This window comes from Nicotiana tomentosiformis, chromosome 5, assembly GCF_000390325.3.
Source record: "Nicotiana tomentosiformis chromosome 5, ASM39032v3, whole genome shotgun sequence".
NCBI classification, from domain to species: domain Eukaryota; kingdom Viridiplantae; phylum Streptophyta; class Magnoliopsida; order Solanales; family Solanaceae; genus Nicotiana; species Nicotiana tomentosiformis.
This window is the reverse complement of record NC_090816.1, coordinates 13,483,314-13,502,401: the sequence shown is the minus strand read 5'-3', so window position 1 is coordinate 13,502,401 and position 19,088 is coordinate 13,483,314. Positions and strand designations below refer to the sequence as shown.

The 19,088-nt window shown below is 39.4% G+C and overlaps 1 protein-coding gene across 5 annotated transcripts; it reads right to left on the bottom strand.

Moving 5' to 3' along the window:
* On the bottom strand, positions 1-18,789 carry LOC104087475 (uncharacterized). Of its 5 annotated transcripts, none has more exons than XR_011415929.1 (16): positions 18,632-18,789; positions 18,478-18,557; positions 10,295-10,389; positions 9,202-9,362; positions 8,660-8,811; positions 7,671-7,789; positions 7,045-7,205; positions 6,854-6,928; positions 5,640-5,711; positions 4,158-4,295; positions 1,661-1,816; positions 1,386-1,438; positions 1,049-1,227; positions 762-841; positions 552-686; positions 1-463 (listed from the first exon to the last, which is right to left on the bottom strand). XR_011415929.1 is itself a non-coding variant. In XM_070202004.1 (15 exons), exons 1-14 carry the CDS (start codon positions 18,696-18,698, stop codon positions 781-783), a joined length of 1,569 nt encoding a protein of 522 aa, XP_070058105.1. In that variant the 5' UTR covers positions 18,699-18,789; the 3' UTR covers positions 363-665; positions 762-780. The 5 variants fall into 5 exon arrangements, 1 of the variants encoding a protein (XP_070058105.1); XR_011415928.1 differs by having other exon boundaries at positions 552-665; XR_011415930.1 differs by lacking the exon at positions 18,478-18,557 and having other exon boundaries at positions 552-665; positions 18,632-18,786.
* Between the last annotated feature and the right edge of the window lie 299 nt (positions 18,790-19,088).

Below are 19,088 nucleotides of genomic sequence, written 5' to 3'. Positions count from 1 at the left end.
TAAGATAATCGACCAATTTATAAAATACGGGAAATTAATATGTGGAAATCACTACGCTGTCAATGTATCATGTACTTGGGAACACAACGATTTATCACTTTATATTATCATCTGTTCTTGATCCTGGTTGATCTAGGATATTCTTGCAAAAAAAGTGAAATCCAAAGCAAAGACCAGAATAAGACAACCCACCTCTGGAAATCGAAAATAAGCAGAAAAAGAACATTGTAAACCAAACAAATTAATCAGTGGTCTCTATAAACAGCTAATAATTTTGTTGTCTTTTAATAGGTAAAAAGATGTGGTCTCTTAATAAGTTAATTTCTCACCCTTCATCGAACATTATCTGAAAGTACGCATTCTTTTACGATTGGAAAATTCAGATAATTGATTTCAACAATTACAATTCTGAGATGCCAAAACCACTTGGATTTGATGTGGAAACCCGACAAAGTGAAAACACCTGCTTGCAGCATTAAGCTAATATTACGGCCAAAATAGAAGGAACAGGAACCAGTTCATGAAAACATCAAACCAGAGTTCTGTCATACCTAGTAAACTATGACTTTCACTTTAAATGCAACAAAGAATTGCCAATATGCATCAAAGAGCTAAATGCCATCTTCTCTCCATAAAATAACTGATGACTAAGGTTCTTGCTTGACCTGGCATTGAGAGACATCATGCTAGGTGAACGTCAACATCAAAATAAAAGACAAAAGAATTGTGAGTATTAAAGATGGGGGAAAATAAATCCTTACTGCAGTGTGATTTTCTTCTTCAGTCAGCATGCTCCCGGAAACGTATGATATTGTTGATAAAGCTCCTCTCGCGACGATAGCTGAAGATTAAGATAGATAAGATTCAGAAATATACACGTCATGCTTTTCAGAATACAATTTAGTTACAGGACTTCCAAATTGGAGCATTTAAGTTTTGATTTTCTGTATTTGAGCCTAGTTTACTACACTTCTAGTTCACAGAGTGCATTGGACAACAAAATGTTAGCGCTGCAAAGGTCATTTTCGTAAGTTCCCTACAAACTTACATGATAAAGGCTGCTAGCATGAAATTGGTGACGCCCACTATGAAGTGAACGCTGAATGTCTTCCAGAAGTCATCCCGATCCAAAAATATCTTTTCTGAAATTAGAGTGACTACTCCAGAAAGAAGCAGAAATGTCCAACCAGAGGGAAGGCAGCTACGAAAGGAAAATGAGGACGAACCCTGAGAAAAAAAATCCAAAGAATAGATCATCGTTTTCGTCTGCATCCAAGGAAATTTTTGACTTCTGAAATACTTAAATATTTAAAATCCTCAAGCATCAGATAATTTCTTGGTTTTGATGATGTAAAGCAAAATAATTTCACATGCTTAGCAAATACCTGGAAATAGTTCCTGATGAATATTGCTGAGTAAGTGATCCTTAAAGCCATATCTTTCAACAAGTCAAGGAACTAGCGTTACAAACATGATATTCACTATCCTCGACAACCTAATCAGAACCCGCCACCAAACTGTAAGACCTTGCCTTATTTTTGAATCAAGATCTGCAGTGCGAAACACTGATCAACAATTTTCCCAAAAAAAAAAAGGCAACCACTGTCAGAATTTCAGGAAAAGAAGAAATCTAACACTTTAATGCATCAGGAAAGGATACTCAAAGAATTTGCTAAAATCAACCCAATTGCACCAGCTGAACGTATAAGAGAAACATTTAACACCACGTAAATCAGTGAAAACACAAGCAAGGAATCATTTGAGCGCTTGAGTTGAATCTCGTTTGCGACTGCATGCAAAAATGCTTCAGATGTTCCTGCACCAAAGACGAAGAAAAACTCGACAATTTCAGAATAGTATCTGTAAACCTTAAGGGTGGTAAAGCTAAAGAAAACTTTAATAGGCCAGGGCAAATTCAACATATCGTCTTCACAAGCCGAAAGCAAATACATAGCAAATCAGTGGTACAATTATTGCAATTAATAATGCAGGTTGCAAAACGAGAAGGGAACATACTTCATTGTAGATCTCAGCTACTTGAAAACGAATATATAAGCTTTCTATCAGTTATGTAAAAGCAATAAGTAGCCTTATCAGGCAAAAGTCAAGGGAATAAACAGCTTCATAAATAATAAAATTAAAAAAATCTAATTTGTACGAAAAAATGAGCTAAAACCTCCAATAATAACAATTCATAAAGGCAGTGCTGGTAACAAAGTTCTCGAATGCTCCACACACCATTTAAGAAAGGTGTCCATCAAATGGCATTTGAACATGTTAAGAAATAACTAAATAAATCAAAATGTCCCCTCTCTAACATTATAAGCTTTAAGATGAGGTGATTCACACAATTTCACATGGTATCACTGAGTTCAAGCTGCACCACCATCCATTAATAAATATTCACATGCTTGTCCAATAAAAATTATCAGGCTAGCACGTGAGAAGGCGTGCTAAGACATAATTAAGTAAATAAAAGTGTACACTCTCTAACAGTTTAAACTTTCACACAATTTAATAAGACGAGAAACTTGCCAATAGTTTCTCCTCTGCCAAAAAAGTCAGACAAAAGTCACCAATTTCAAAAGCACGCATCAAGGTTGTAGCGCTTCAACAATAAATGACTGGTGGATAAATATGGCCAGATTCCAGTTAAGAGCTTCAGCTGTGCTTTGCCAAAATTTATCAGAAAGCTCAAAAACTGCATCCCTCACAGAAGTTTCAAACATGAACAGTACTCTTATCTAAGAAACTTTTGCCGTGGAGGCTGCGGCAGTACAGTTATTTACAAACTCAAACACATTAAAATAGAAGTCCAAAGTTGGGAGCTAAGTTGCTCGGACACGGGTGTGGGTGTCCGACAAGGGTGCGGATCTAGAGGTCGGATCCTTCGAGATGTAAATTCTAAGTACGGGTGCGGGAATCCGGCTAAAAATAATTCAAAAAAATAAAAATATCTTTAATTCGAGAAATTTTGTGGAATACTTGCGTATAGCTTGTAAAGTGTGAATTCCTTTTTTATTCTCAAGTTGTAGATAAGTAAAGGATTGATTTCCTGGATGAGATATGCTATTTTCTTCAAATTTACCCTAGTTTTGGTTCTAGTTCCGGAATCAAATTGTATCTGTCAGGAATTTTTCCATCCGTCAGGGTCAAAGTACCCAAATTGTTTGACCAGATTCGGTACGGATCCCACACCCATACTAGTGTCGTGTCGACACGGGTGCGGCACCTAAACTGCCGTGTCGGAGCAACTTAGGTTGGGAGTTCCAATCTTCACAACCTTTTATCCCATATATATACAGCTATGTCCCCACATCATTATTTACTAAATTTGAAGTTTCACCGAACCTTCTTAATTATCATCATACACTGCTTCTTGCTTCATAAGATAATCCTACTACAATTACGCCTCAGTCCCAAAAAGTTGGGATCGGTTATATTAACTCACTTATCATGTTACTCCATTTAAACTCATCTCGTGCCAACTTCATAAGATAATCCCGTTGCTAAAACTAGTTTGTTTTCCAGAGTTTTCGACATTCTCCAGCCTTCTTTACTGAGTGCTATAGGTTGAATAGGTGCCAAGTATCACATTTGAGTGTATGGAAGTAAATCAGCTCCAGTTCATGTGCTGTGGCCCGGTTAAAAATACAAAGGAATCACAGAAGCACCAATACATATGGGCTGCCCAAATATAAAAATCTACAGAGTTGAGAAGCAGTCAAAAGCCCACAATATTCATGATCAGAAGCATTTTTCTGAACTAGAAAACCTATAGTAAATCTCAAGGTAGCTAATCAAATTGAATCCTAAGCACCCAAAATAATTAATGAAAAGGAAGGATAGGAATAGGATTCGTTCTGGACCTTCCAAAATACTTGACAGTTGCTGAGGGGGTCCCTCAAATTTCAGTATTACAGAAACCTTTCAGCACGGAACTTCTTTTTCTGCTCACTTAGCGTTACTCAAATAAAATATGGAGCGAAACAGTTTATTTGGGATCATTTATCTTATTCATCAGTAATCCTATCAAATTTGTTTCATTAACTCTAATTGGTTTTAGTTATTATATAACAGTGATAAAAAAAATTCAATAATCACTTATTTAAGATATTATAATCGATTTCTATTATGAAAACCAAACATGACCTTACCATTCATAGCCAACAGAATTACATAGAGGAAATAGTATCGTAGAGCTGTTGAAGCTTCTCCATCACTCCACTTGCGACCATACAGCAATCTGACGAAAGAGTAGGAATAGCTAGGGCCAAAGGCCATGACAACCAAACCTACAAGAAAAGCAGTTTTGAAAATGAAGATAAGCTATTTAGAGTCTAATTCATTCTGAAAAACCTAAGAGCCAAAATGAAATAAAAATTTACCAAGTTTTTCAGTGTAATAAATACAAGCAGCAAGTGAAGCATAATGTGTGTCAATTTATTGTTTGAGGCATATTTATCAAAAAGAGAAACAATTAGTTTGAAGCATATGGTAATGATGCTGATTAACCAAGCAAATGCCCCAGCAAAAGCAAGCCTAGAGAACGTATCATATTTTGGAAGCTGTCTATTTCAGTGGCAGCCAGGTAGCAAGTCTTCCACACATTTTATAGTCTTAGTTAAGTCTTAAATGCTGAGTCTTGTACATCGGCCTCCATCTTTTGAGGCTTTCATGTACTTTTTTTTTTCCTTAGGTAGATTGTGAATTTGTCGCCACACTAGTCGTGTGCCCAAAAGAAGATATTTTTAGTTCAGGTTTTTATTAGCTTCAAGATTTAGTAGTCCATTACAAAAAATGTCACTTCTGCAACAAAGACTGGCATAGATTGAGTTTGGATCCATAGAGAGTTGAGGAGAGTTTTTTTTGGGGGGGGTAACACAGAAAGAGTTCTTTCTTCACATTACCATAATGGCACCAACAAGGTGCTACATTTAACTTTACAAAAGATTTCATCTTTAGAGCTCCCAAAAAATTCATAAAAGTGTCTAAGCAATTTAAATCTTTCTGTTTGCCTAGAATATGCTTAAAATAACAATGCTTTACTCTATAGCTTGTCCTTCAAACATCTCGTATTTCTCATTCCAGATAACCCATATGATGCGAAAGGGAGAAATGTCTCGCATTTTTCTGCCATATTATACAGGACTGTATAAAGAGTAATTAACAAGGACAGAGAGGATCCTTACTCTTATTTTGAAGCAATACTCATATTCGAAAGACTAGGTTGAATTCCTGTAAGAAAATACATCGCTTCCTATGCATGTGCATCAGACATACCGTATAAGTTGTCAGAAGGTCGATGATTAGCACCCAGAATGTTTACCAGTAGAATCATTTCCAAAAAGGCTTGACATCATTTGTACACTGACGTCGATAATTTTGTAAAACTGGATTAGGGAAGTCTTGCCAATGTTTGCTAAGACAACGGTCAGGGAAAATTGAGACTTGGGTAAAACTACTAGAAAATGTTGATTATGAGCCAGTAGGATAAGTAAATGTAGGTAACGACGAGTCCAGCTTTATAGCTACAATGATTTCCAAAACAGATGCAAATAAATAAATAAATAAAAATGAAAAAGAGAAGATCAAAGTAATGTTGAAGCAAGTTCAATTATGTAAGATGTCATAGTTACCTATTAGTAAAACAAGTTTCAAAGCCTCAGTCAAACTTTTTCCCAATTTCTTTTGCTTCTGCGTGTCTTTACCTGTCAAAACAGTGAAACAGCTGAGGTATCAAATTGCCACTTCAAATTGAATGACAGAAGAAAGTCATTAGCATAAAGTTAAAATTTTGGTTTACAGCTTTGTGGTGGCGACAAACCCCAATAATGTAATATCAGAGACAAGGTTAAGTAAATGGTAGCAAGTTTGGAGATGAAGCTGTAAGCCATGGCTGAAATATAGCTACTCATTGGGTTTTGGTGCACTAAACCAGAATTCTTGGAGAATACAGTATCAATTTCTGTCATCAAGTCAAAGAAGCTTTTTAGGAAAAATAAGATGGCCTTTTGCCTTTTGCTATCGAAGATACTTTTTCTTCAAATACCAGTTTTTTTGAAAAGATTAAGATCAAAGGCCTACAGATTGAGATCCTGGAAGAGGTTAAGTCTGACAAGTGCACAGTACCTTCATGTTACCAATAAACCTAGTTCATGGAAGTAATAAACCAAGCAAAATTCGGTTAAAAGAAATAAATACACCAAGTAGCATCAGAAAATAGTCAAAAGCAATAGTTCATGTAGGTTGTTATGGTTAAAGAAAAAGATAAGCTCATTTATCTATTTCTTAGCTTCTGTGCAAAATCCTGAAAAGTCAAACCAGAAATGTAAAACATGCCGACAACTAGTAAAAACCAGTAAACCTTTGGTTCAGAAGTATTTCTTAATAGGCATGCATCACTTGAGGAACCACCATTGTATCTGCGTCTTGTCTTTCAATAAGGCATGAAAAACTTCCATACGAGCCAATCAATAAATCATGTTAAGAACAGGATCTGTAGGGCGAAAAGAGGTATGTAGAAGGATGATTATTTGTCATTTCCCTGTTTGGTAAGCAAGCAAAAATGGGCCATCTAACCTCCCAAATCTAGACAGAAAAGGAGGAATTCTTATATCTTTTACTCTCCTAATAATTGTGTGTCAGAATATATGAACAATAGTGCAACTAAGGAAGTAACTTGATGAATTTCCCTCTCCTTGCACTTCCCCTCCCCCTTGTGAAATCAAATTAGCATTAGTCACCATGACAACAACTAAGCAAGATTTAGAAAAACATATGAATTGAAAAAATAAAATGATTAAATGAAGTCCTATAACCAACAAGAGTCCTAAGAGGAAGGCGAATAAACCTGATGCAGACCTTGCAAATGTAGCATATGAACTTTCTTCAAATGGGAGAAATACCAGCCTAACCACTAAGCTGCCTGAAAAATCAATTTATATGTTTGTATCCGGTAAAATATATGACCTGTTTAAGCAATATGCTGCTTTGTTAAGAAAGGCCGTAAGTAGAAGGCAATAATAGTTAGCTAAAGCATACCTAGTTTGTCTACAAGCCCATATACTGCTTGGTTATATGGTGTGTCCAACCACACAAGAACCATCTTTTCTCCTTCTTGAAGAAGCAACTTGCGGCAAGATTGAAAGGTAAACAACATACACATTTTCGAAAGTTGCTCATCAATGCCTCCATTTCCTACACTAATAGGGTGTTGACTGTCAAATAAAATAAATTCCAATGACAAGAAGAAAATGACTGTCAATATAAGAGAGGAGTGCAGAGAGATTTTGTGAACAAAGTTAAACAATTGATAGAACCAAACCAGAGCAGGCTTCCACTCATTCCTTTGTATTTCTTCACGCCCCAGCCACCCCCACTTTCAAAAGAAGGAAAAAGCTCCATTCTCATAAAAAGATGACTTTTTTTCTTTAGGACCAATACAGATGCATTATGTGCATCTACTACCACCTGTCTCTCTCCATCTTTCTCTCTCTCCCGCCTCCCTCTCTCTCTCTCTCTCTCTCTAGATGTTTTTGTGCTTTGTCTGTAAATCTGCTATAAGCACCCGCTTGTGCCTTACTTTACATATCACTTATCAAAAGAAAATATGAAGCGTATAACATGCATGCGAACAAAAGAGGATGAGTAAACATTAGAATTCTTACCCAAAAGGGAAGAGCTCAGAACTGCTATACATGTGAAAAAAAAGAAAGTAGCCCCAGTAGCCAAAGAACACACACGCTCCAAATGCGACTTGTGACAAGGCAAATACAATTGCTTTCTCCTGAAAGTAAGAAATCCTAATCTTAAATATGGGTATTATGCTTTCTCCTGAAGATTTGAAATTTTGATTTTCAAAATTTGTCACCACAACTAAACCAAATTAAGTTCAGGCATCCCTGCAAGTAACTCATGCAAGCATATAGACCTAGGACATGGAAAAAATTACGCAGATTTTATTGAAAGATCATCAAATTAGGAACTACAGAAGATAAAAACTCATTCACCTACCAGAAATGGTGGACCAAAAATTAAATAAGTAAATGGAATCATGTCTTTCAAATTTGAATTATCAAAGGAAGAATGTGTGAAATAAGGCATGATGGATAACTTTGCTGAAATCCACCAAATATTTACTGTGCTGGCAGCTCCTTCTAGCAATTGGAATTACCAGAAGCATCACGGAGATGCAACCAAGTACAAAAGTAGGGTCCTTTTAAGAAATGACAACATCTAATAAAGTCCATCAGAGAATTTACATCACTTATATGTTTAAGATTACACCAAAAACTAGATTAACTAAACATTAGCCTTCAAACTATGTAGATGGGTGGCAAAACATTGTTTCTGCACACATTCAATGGTCAAATTGGCATTTCATCAAAGCCATTTTTTAGGACTAAACTTCATAAATTAACGCGATATGATTACTATTCATAATATAATTCAATCCTCAAGAGGTATATTATTCCACCGAGCAACAATAGGATCCATCTTTTGCATAAACAATTTAAGGCAGTACTTCATGTTATAAAGAAACATGACTGGAAAGCACCTAACAGTAAACTCACTTAAACTTTACCGTAATAAAGATAAAAATAAAAAATGAAAACTATAAAAGAGTAAATAATGAAGACGATCAATAGTTGTTTACCATGCCAGGTAGCTTTACAATGAGGATGTAGGTAGCTATGCATCGTGAAAGGGTAGCTGCACTTTCAACAATCAGACGCAACTTAAGGAGAAGTAAATTCTGGGATAAGATGTAAAAGGGTTCGGCTAGTAGCTCCAGTATACATGCAAAACCTGGTCAATGGAAATAAAATTTCCAATAAAAATAAAAAAAGTCAGACGAGAATTTTCCCCCAAAAAGTCACGCCAAAATCAACTTCAGGGACAATCCAATACATGATATATTCAAGTCTCAAACCTCCAACCAGATGTAGGTAGAAGAAACGGTTCTAAGCAGGCCAGGATTATGTTAAAATCACATTGAAGCCAAAGACAAACAGCCAACGACATGACTTCTGAAGCGCATACATACAAACCCTCACAAGTGACAGTTCAAAAGCCGAAAACAGATGCAACCATTTAACCATAGAAAGCATAGGTTTCCTGACTCATATTGATAACCAGCTTGTAGAATAGGGACGCAACACAATGCCTTAAAGACTGTATATCAAAGTTTAAGCTCACCATTTATCCATATAGCCTGTGCATATTGACTAGAGTAACTTAGTTCTTGCCACCACATAACAAAAAGACATCCCGCAAATGTGACAATTATTCCCAAAGGGAGGGTCATCCATGCTACTTTCAACAGTTTTGCTGCATTTTCTCTCCTTGATGATCCGCCACTGCAATTTAAACACAATGACTTCCAAACTTCAAAAGCAGATCCAATATATATGTAGGTATATTTATATATATTTCTAACGAAAGTCTCAAAGAAGAAACAGAATGACAGAAACAAAAGATAAAAGAACCTTCATGTACTCATCCCGCTGGCACTACACAATGTCAAACCAGATAGACTACACCCTCTATTTGCTTAACTTTAGGGGTCTGTTAGCTAATTGAACTTTATATTACGAGTGCCATCTGAATGGTCAAACATCTGACATTTGGTTTTCTAAAATGTCATATCCTCTAGCCCTGTCTCACATATTTATTCTGAGAACTCAAAACCTTAACCACCTATTTGATGTCGTCTTTGTCAAGAACCTCTAGAAAGTTTCAACTGATTATCCACGTTGTTACAGACGTGGAAGTCCTTCACCAGATAGGCCTTTTACATTTTTTACGTCAATGCTGAGAAAAAAACGGTGAATTTAGTGGAGAAGACAGGAAAATGTAAAAGGAAGTGGATGATTTTACAAACTTTTTGAGCTCTTTGCAACTTAAATGGAAATCTTTGGTAATACACCTACCTGGTTCTTGTGTAAGTACAAATATAGTATTTTCTTTTTAAAGAAGTTATAATCTGGAGATTAGTTTCACCGCTATTCCAATTGGTAAATAACAAGCATAATTAGGTATAATGTGGATCACATAAAACAGATTTTCATAATTTCCCGACAAAAACAGAAAAGAGCATTTTATTGACTATGACCATAACAACTTGAAGCAAAATATATGCTTATTACACGAGATAAGCATTGAACTCTTTAATTTCAATATAGAGAGACGGAATTGATTTGATAATTTTATTTATTGAAGCTAAAAGAAGTTCTGAAATGAAATGCAAAGAACAAACTAAAAGAAGCATGAAAAAAAAATCCAATAGTACCAATAAATGTCAGCCCTCATGCATGCTCGCCTGAAGCCCTCTCGACTAAGAAAAAGCACACAAGTAATGAACAAGTGAAATTGTACAGCATACAACTGCATGATGCACAAAAAAAGATGTTAGACAAATTCCTGTACATAAAACCAAGAAGTCAGGCTGAAAAGTACAATAAAGTATCTGAGTTAATTGGTAACATGTTCTTGAACTCAAATCACCACAAACATCAAAGAAAATTATGGTGAATCGATATGGTACATGTCAACGCAGATGTTGTGTTGTCTAGTAACAACCAGTCAGCCACAAAAGCTTATCCAAGAAAAAGGAAAGGAAACCAACTAAAAGCTTACGGCAAGAAAAAGTAAGAGAATTTTTCTCATTCTTTAATCCACCTTATTTGGTTGACTTCTCCCTATTTTCGTATTTCCGTGGAGAAGCAGATGTTGCCATCTTTTATAATTCAAATTTAACATCAACGCATTAGCGCCGATAACTTTTTTTTGATAAGGTAAATTGTATTAATCAAAAGGGAGAGAACTCCCGTATACACGAAGTATACCAAAACGTAGAGAATTTACATCAGAACATGATTCTCTACAAAAGACGCCCAATTTTCTATACAAGTAGGGGCTAAATGAGTGCACCAAAAAGCGATCAAAGATAAAAGACTATTCTTAAGATGTGAAAAAGGAGACTCAATCTCCTCAAAAGCTCTCCTATTTCTCTCCCCCCATACTATCCACATGAGAGCTAACGGGGCGAACTTCCACGCCTTTTGCTTTCTTCTTCTACGGAAACCGGCCCAGCTATATAAGATTTCCTTTACAGTGCTTGGCATCACCCATTGAACACCAAAAAGATTCAGGATTGCCCTCCACAAAGCAGAGGACACAGGGCAATGCAACAAAAGGTGATCAACTTCTTCCCCTGAGCTTTTACACATGTAGCACCAACTAACAAGTGTAATTCCTCTCTTTCGGAGATTTTCAGCAGTCAAGATCACTCCTCTCGCCGCTAGCCATGCAAAAAAGCACACCTTCGTGGGCGCCCTAGGAATCCAGATCGAGGAGTATGAAAAAGTGGTCTCCTTTCTCACCAACCTACTCTGGTAAAAGAACTTTACGGTGAACAAACCATCGCCACGCAAGCCCCATCTCCAAGAGTCGCAGGATGGTCGGGGCCTGTCTTGGCCATATAGCAGTGCCAACAAATCTTGGAGTTCCGCAATCTCCCAATCTTGTATGTTCCTTCTGAATGAGAGGTCTCATACTACCCCCTTCATGCTCCTTACGAATCTGTTGGACCATCAGTTCCTTCTGGTTTGAAACTCTGAAGACGTGGGGGAAGGAGACCCTCAGAGTATACTCTCCACACCACCTATGATTCCAAAAGCCGATTCTCCTTCCATCTCCCACCCTGTAAGTGATGTTGCCACTGAATGCTTCCCAATTCTTCATGATGCTCCTCCACATGCCACACCAGAAAGGTGTTGTAATTGCCTTGGTCCTCCAACCCCCTCCCATGGAATCGTACTTTTCTACTATGACCTCCCTCCATAGAGCATGCTCTTCTACCCCGAATCTCCACAGCCACATCCCCATTAAAGCTCTGTTAAATACCCTAAGGTCTTTCACTCCAAGTCCACCCCACTACTTTGGGGAAGTGACTGTCTGCCAATTCACTAGATGAAACTTTCTAGTTCCATCCGCCGCATCCCAAAGAAAGTTCCTTTGAAGTCGCTCCAGTTTTTCTGTGATTCTCACCGGTGCTTGCAATAAGGATAAGTAATGGGTGGGCATACTCGATAAAGTGCTTTTGATAAGCACTTCCTTACCTCCTTTTGACATATACCGTTTCTGCCAGCTTGCTAATCTTTTTTCAACCTGCTCGATCACTAGATTCCAAACCGTAGTATCCTTATATGAAGCGCCCAATGGGAGGCCCAGGTAAATAGTGGGAAGGGAGCCCACCTTGCATTTGAGAACATTAGACAAGGCATCAATATTAGCAACCTCACCTACCGGGAAAATCTCACACTTGCCGATGTTGATTTTGAGTCCTGATACTAACTGAAACCACTGCAGGACCTGCTTCAGGTAGGTCAACTGATCCATATCGGCATCACAGAAAACCAGTGTGTCATCCGCAAAAAGTAAATGTGAGACTCTTTGGGCACTGAGCACCCCAATCGGAGCTGAGAATCCTCTCAAGAAGCCTCTGCCCGCCGCACGATCCATCATTTTGCTCAGAGCATCCATAACTAGAATGAATAACATGGGGGATAGGGGTCACCTTGCCTGAGACCCCTGGAGCTGCCAAAGAAACCACACGGGCTACCATTAACCAGGACAGAGAATCTGATTGAGGAAATGCAGAACTTGATCCATCCTCTCCATCTTGCCTCAAACCCCATCCGCATCATAATGAAGTCCAGGAACTCCCAATTGACATGGTCGAAAGCCTTCTCAAGGTCCAACTTGCATAGTAAGCCGGGTTCTCTATTTTTCCTTCTGGAGTCTACAAGTTCATTTGCCACCAAAGCAGCATCCAGGATCTGCCTACCTTCCACAAACGCATTCTGGGAGGACGAAACAGTCATGTCAAGAACCTTATTAAGTCTGTTGGAAAGCACTTTAGAAATAATCTTGTAAATGCTCCCCACGAGACTAATAGGCCTGTAGTCTCTGATACAAGATGCACCTTCTTTCTTAGGCACAATAGTAATAAAGGAAGTATGATAATTCTCTCGAAAACACCATTCACATGGAAGTATTCAATGGCTTCCATCAACTCCCCCTTAATGGTGTCCCAAAAGAGCTGAAAGAAAGCCAAGGAGAAACCATCAGGCCCGGGGGCCTTATCACCAGCACAACTCGACACAGCCTCGTGCACCTCCTTCTCCTCCTCGAAAACCCTTTCTAGCCACTCGCTGACTCCCTCCCCTATATGGTTGAACTCTATTCCCCCCAAAGTCGGCCTCCAACTAACTTCCTCTTTATATAAGTTCTCATAAAACCCCGCTATCGCCCCTTTTACCTCCTCCTCTCCCTCAATCCTCACTCCATCCACAACTAAGGACTCTATGAAGTTTCTCCTTCGATTTGCAACCGCCACCCTATGAAAAAACTTGGCATTCAAATCCCCCTCCTTTAACCAGAGCGCCCTCGATTTTTGCCGTCAACTAGTCTCCTGAGCTATTGCTAACTCGACTATTTCCCTCTTAACCTCCCCCAATCTCGCTTTCTCAGATTCATCTAACTCCCTCGCCCTTTCCCCTCTTTCTAATTCCCCCAATTCATACATAAGCTTCCTCATTTTAACCTCTACCCTCCCAAAAACCTCCTTATTCCACCTAATAATATCTCCCTTGAGCAATTTAAGTTTCTTCGAAAGACGGAATAAAGGTGTCCCTGATACCCCGTAGTTTGTCCACCATTCTTTCACCTTGTCACCGAACCCTGGCACTTTCAACCACATATTTTCGAATCGGAAGGGAGCACGCACCCCCCTCCCTCTGCATCCATCTAGCAAAATACGCAAATGATCTGAAGTCAACCTAGGTAAAGGAATCTGCAGCACATTCGGCACCAGCTCATCCCATGAGGGAGATGTCAGGAATCTATCACGTCTAGACCTTGAGTTGGAATCCTCCACCCTGGCCCAAGTAAACCTTTCCCTTGACAGAGGAAGGTCAATGAGAAAGTGATCATTGATGAAGTCAGAAAACTCCTCCATGGCCCTCGAAATCAAACTACACCCTAATCTCTCCTCCGGGAATCTAATAGTGTTAAAGTCTCCCCCTAGAACCCATGGAATGTCCCATTCCCCCATAATATTGGCCAGTTCCTCCCAGAAAGACACCTTGGACCCTTCCCCTATCGGCCCGTACACTCCCCCAAATCCCTACTCCACCCCACTCACTCTATCTTTGACGAGAGCTGCCAAAGAAAAAACTCCCTTCCTAATCTCCTTTACCTCCAAGCTTCTATCATCCCACATAAGTAGAATGCCCCCGGCACTTCCCGCTGCTGGGATCCAGTCATATTTCACCCAACTACCTCCCTAGACACTTCTCACGATCGCATCCGACAAAACTTCCATTTTGGTCTCCTGAAAACAAACTAGGTTGGCACCCCACTCCCTAACTCCCACTTTGATGATGACCCTTTTGTTTGGGTCATTCATCCCCTCACATTCCATGAAAGGATCTTAACTTCCATAAGCGACAATAGCCCCCATTTCCCCACCCCCCTAGCCGAGGTCCCTTTCTCCCTGTCACACACCCGGCCCCTTCTCTGATACACCACTACATCCCCTAAGTTATTTTGCTTAACACCTTTACCCAACTCTCTCCCCTCCCTCCCTGCACCATCGTAAAGAGATTGTTGCTCAATCTCCCTCAACAGTTCTAACACCCTATCTTCCTTCCCTTCAACAGAAACACCTAGAAACTTCCCAAAGTTTAATAGTTTATCCTCCATCCAGAAAGACATATCCCCTCCTCCAATCCGTGCCGAAATTGGGCAGGCGTCTTCTATATGTACCCTTTCCTTGCTACTACCAGAGGAATACAAGACCATAGCATTGCTAGCACTAGGAGTTTTAACCTCCGAAAGGGTCTCACCATTTCCTTGAGGGGCAGCAACCTCTGAAATTAACACCCCGCTGCTATAGGAATGTCCAGAACCATCAGTAGGGTAGCATGGAGGAAGAGAGCATGAAACCCTTGGCGGCATATTAACTGAAAGTACTGGTCCGACACTAACATTTGGGGCATGCTCAACAATCTCCCCAGACGAAAAAGAAACTTTAAGTGTGACCTTAGCACAACTAAGCCCAGGAGCAGGTGAAGGGTTGATGGAACTGGGTCCATTAGAGGCGGGGGGTCGTGGATTAACAGCACCATCTTTAGCCGGTTCTTCCCATGCAGCAGCGGCCATCGTAGAGGGGCACAGGTCACTAGAGCTCGGTGAAGGAGTGCCACTGTGTGAAGTACCATGGCCAGAAGAAGGAGGAACGACTGTTCCCATATGCTTAGGAGTCTTATCATGCGCAGCTTGAAATAATCTGGGGCCCTTAAGATCAATTCTAATGGAATTGGGGAAAGTTGTTGGGCCCATGTGAGGAAGCCCAGGCCTATACTTGCTGAAAACTTGCCCGGCCCTATGATAATTAGAAGAGGATCGGCTCATTCTGCCTTTCCAACCCGCATCACTAACCCATATACGTCTTCTCCTCCTGTTAAAATTTTGTCTTCCTCCCCCAATTTCAAAACTCCCGTCTCTTCTCGATCTAACGTCTGATTCCGGCTTAATCCAGTGATCCGGTGAGCCCTCCCCTCCCCTCAGAGACTGATTTCTCCTCCCCTCCCTTCTATTTGACCTTCTGTTTTCTTCCGCCACTATCACAGGCATAAAGATAGGGCGAAATTCAGGGCTCAACCAAACCCTAGAACTCAAGTAGCCATCTTCCACCACAGTGGAGACAGGGATTCTGCCTTCTTTCCTCACCACAATCCTCAATCGCGAGAGATCGTGTAAACTGCAAGTGACATCAATAAAAATCCCACAGATTTCCCCTATCTTCTTGAATAGGTCAAGACACCAAAGATGCACAGGTAGACCCACCATGTTGACCACCAATATTTCGCCAGTGAAGCGAGGGTCAAGACACCCATCATGCTCCACCCATCTGTCTAGATTTAAGAAGTTCCCATCGAACCACCTGTTTCCTCTGACAAGAATTTCTGAAGCTTGAGACTTGTCAACAAAACGAAAGAGATATTGAGTGTCCCCCAGTTGCGATATTTTCAGCCCGTCCTTGACGTTCCATGCCTCTGATGCCCAGTTCCTAACAGCCTCTGGAGAACCAACCTATTTGGAGAAAGACCCAATGAGACTAGATTCCAAGAAACCCTTGCGCCTGAGAGTGTGCTCCTCGGACAGCGAGAAGTGCGGCTCCTGCCCTACGTCGAGCTTTCAATAGCATCTTCCCCCAAGTTCTAGGGCTGGCCAAGAGACAGCTTTGATAAAAGACATATTTTCCAGTTTTCTAGATTCTAGAGAGAAGAAAGAGCTTCTCTCTGTACAATCCATTATATTCTAAATGCGGCTGTCCCGAAAAAGCTGGCCGGAAAAAGCCTCAATAGTTGGAATAACAGTAATCACAGTGGGTGAAATCAGTACATAGGAAGGGAGGAAGGTTTTCTCGTACTGAACAAAGGAATCAATCGCCAGAATGTGGGGTTTAATGGTTGGAAAAAGAAAAAGTCGTTGGAATTTGGTGAAACTGAAACGGGAAGGCTCGGAAAAGCCTCGAGAAGAGGTTGTCTGAAGAAAAAAAATTGAAAAGTCACCGAAAAAAGCCACACGCGCCGGCGCGTGGCTGAGATGTCGCCGTAAAAACAGGCGAGTTGGCGGCGCGTGAGGGCTCGGTTGCCGAAGAACTTTACTGGGGTTTGGACGCGGGAAGCTTGGCTCTTGATGGGTGTGGTGGAATCTTAGGAAGAAGAAGAGAAGGAAGAGTCTCGGCCATAGAATGCTCTGTTGCTTTCATCCATCTCAAAACCAGATGCCAGGATCTTGACCCCATCCATTGCAAGGCAACAAGTCCTCCTAAACTATTGACCAGCAACTATCAGGTTTCACTTCACCATAACATTGTCTGAGTGCCCTCTGTAAAACCATTGAAAGTAATCGATGCAGTGGAATATTTAGTTACAAGTTTATCAAACTCCTGCGAGGACATACTTAACTTTCCCCTACCTTGCCCGGAACTTTTTCTCTACCATGTTCCTGATGTTTTTGAGGTTCTAGAGAGACTTTGTATGTTATTGGTTCGAGATAAGCTTAGCGCCAATAACTAAATAAACTTACTATGGAACCTCTCCAGCAAACTATTACATACTTCAACTACTATTTCAGAATATATCCGAAATACTAACTCTAATACAACGACCAATTCATACTTTCGTTTGTTCAACTTTGATCACCTGTTCGGGCTTACAAACTTCTATTCAGTATAATATAATATGAAATACCACGAAATGAATAGCAGTTTCCCTTTTCTTACTTTTACCTATAGTAATCTTTCCAAATGTTGTATTCTCACCGCCAAGAAGAGTACAACTAGTGAGAACAAGCAACTGCAAACCAACTTATTAACAAAATTGCACCTACAAATATATTGATATATACAGGAAACAACAAAAACAACAAAACTTCAATCCCTAACTAGTTGGTGTCGCTTATAAGAATCTTCTACATTCAACTTTTTTAATAAAAGTGGTGTTGGGGCCAGCTTAGCGCACCTCAACTACTCTATTTGGTACCTGCTACCTCCCACTACTCATCAATACAGGTACCGGATAACTCTACCCACCAAGTCTTAGACGTATTGGAAGAAACCACCTAGCGTTTTTTGTGTCCGCCGGTATTTGAACTCTAGTCTCCAAGGACCAGGGTTCAAATTTGCGATTATAAATATATTCATATACAGAAAACAACAAAAACGACAAACCTTCAATCATGAACTAGTTGGGATCGCTTATAAGAATCCTCTATATTCGTTTTTTATAAAGGTGGTGTCAGGCTAGCTTGAGTGCACCTAGTCTATTCCACAGGATACCTGCTACTTCCACCGGTACAAGTATCTACCAACGCTTAGGCAGATGGGAAGAAATCACCTAACATTTATCATCTACCAAAGACCAGGGTGCCTCCACTTCATTGATGGCAGGAACGGAGCTAGCCTTTGAGTTACGGGTTCGGCCGAACCTAAAAGCTTTGGTTCAAACCCTATATTTGTCTTAAGAAATTCATTGAATATGTATAATTATTGACCGCTAGGTCATACCCTTGGGATCTTCTATATTCAATCTACTTTATTTGGGCTCATTTTATTCCAATGCATAATAATTTACAACAACAACATTCTCAGTATATTCCCACAAGAGGGGTCTGAGGAGTACAGTGTATACACAGACCTTACCCCTACCTTGTGCGGGTAGAGAGTTGTTTCCGATAGACGCTCGACTCAGAGATGCTCAATAATTTGTCTTTTTAAATTCAGAAACACCTTCTAATTGGATCGCTTACTCTATGGGAAGATGATAATTACTGAGAATTACAAAAATTGAAATCAAAAAATATGGATACGATATAGAACAGTGATTAAATTAGAATCACCGCATAATCTTCTTCAGCGAGGTGTCGAACGATCCAAGAGTTGAATATGAATGGTATTCCCCTTGATAAAAATTGAGTAGCTACAAATATAAACACATTACTAAACAAATATGTGAAATTGAACGAGGATAAAGTGAGAAGAAAAATAACTGACCGAGCAAGTACTTGAATGTGTGAGATAAATTCGCCGGACGCTCTCCATTTTCACTTGATTTTGACATCGCCTAAACTGTTTCTTTTCTGTTATGTCGATTGATTAAGAAAGTTTATGAGCGTGAAATACTATTTGTGTTGTTGAACGGCTCGACGTGGTTTATATAGTGTGTAGTTGAACCGGGTATATTTGAACGAGTTCTACTTAACCCCTTGGAGTTTTCTAGGAAATATTTACAGCGTTATATCAATTCATACTGAGTGAAAAAGAATATATAAACTAAACTCCTTACATAAAATATCCTTCCCTTTTTTTATTCTTTAAAAATATATTTCAAATCAAATAAAATTATAATTTAAAATATTTTTCTAATATTTAGGACTTTGAATCAACTAAAATTTAGATTATAAAATCTTTCCTTACTTGAATCATGTAAAGAATCCCATAATATTTAGGA

Coding starts and splice junctions, on each gene's coding strand:
- LOC104087475 (XM_070202004.1), bottom strand. CDS start 18,698: ATGTCAAAATCAAGTGAAAATGGAGAGCGTCCGGCGAATTTATCTCAC. Junction 8,812..9,201: donor ACAGGCTATATGGATAAATG/GTGAGCTTAAAC, acceptor TCCATTGACCAG/GTTTTGCATGTATACTGGAG. Junction 1,439..1,660: donor GATTTTAGCAAATTCTTTGA/GTATCCTTTCCT, acceptor ACTTGTTGAAAG/ATATGGCTTTAAGGATCACT.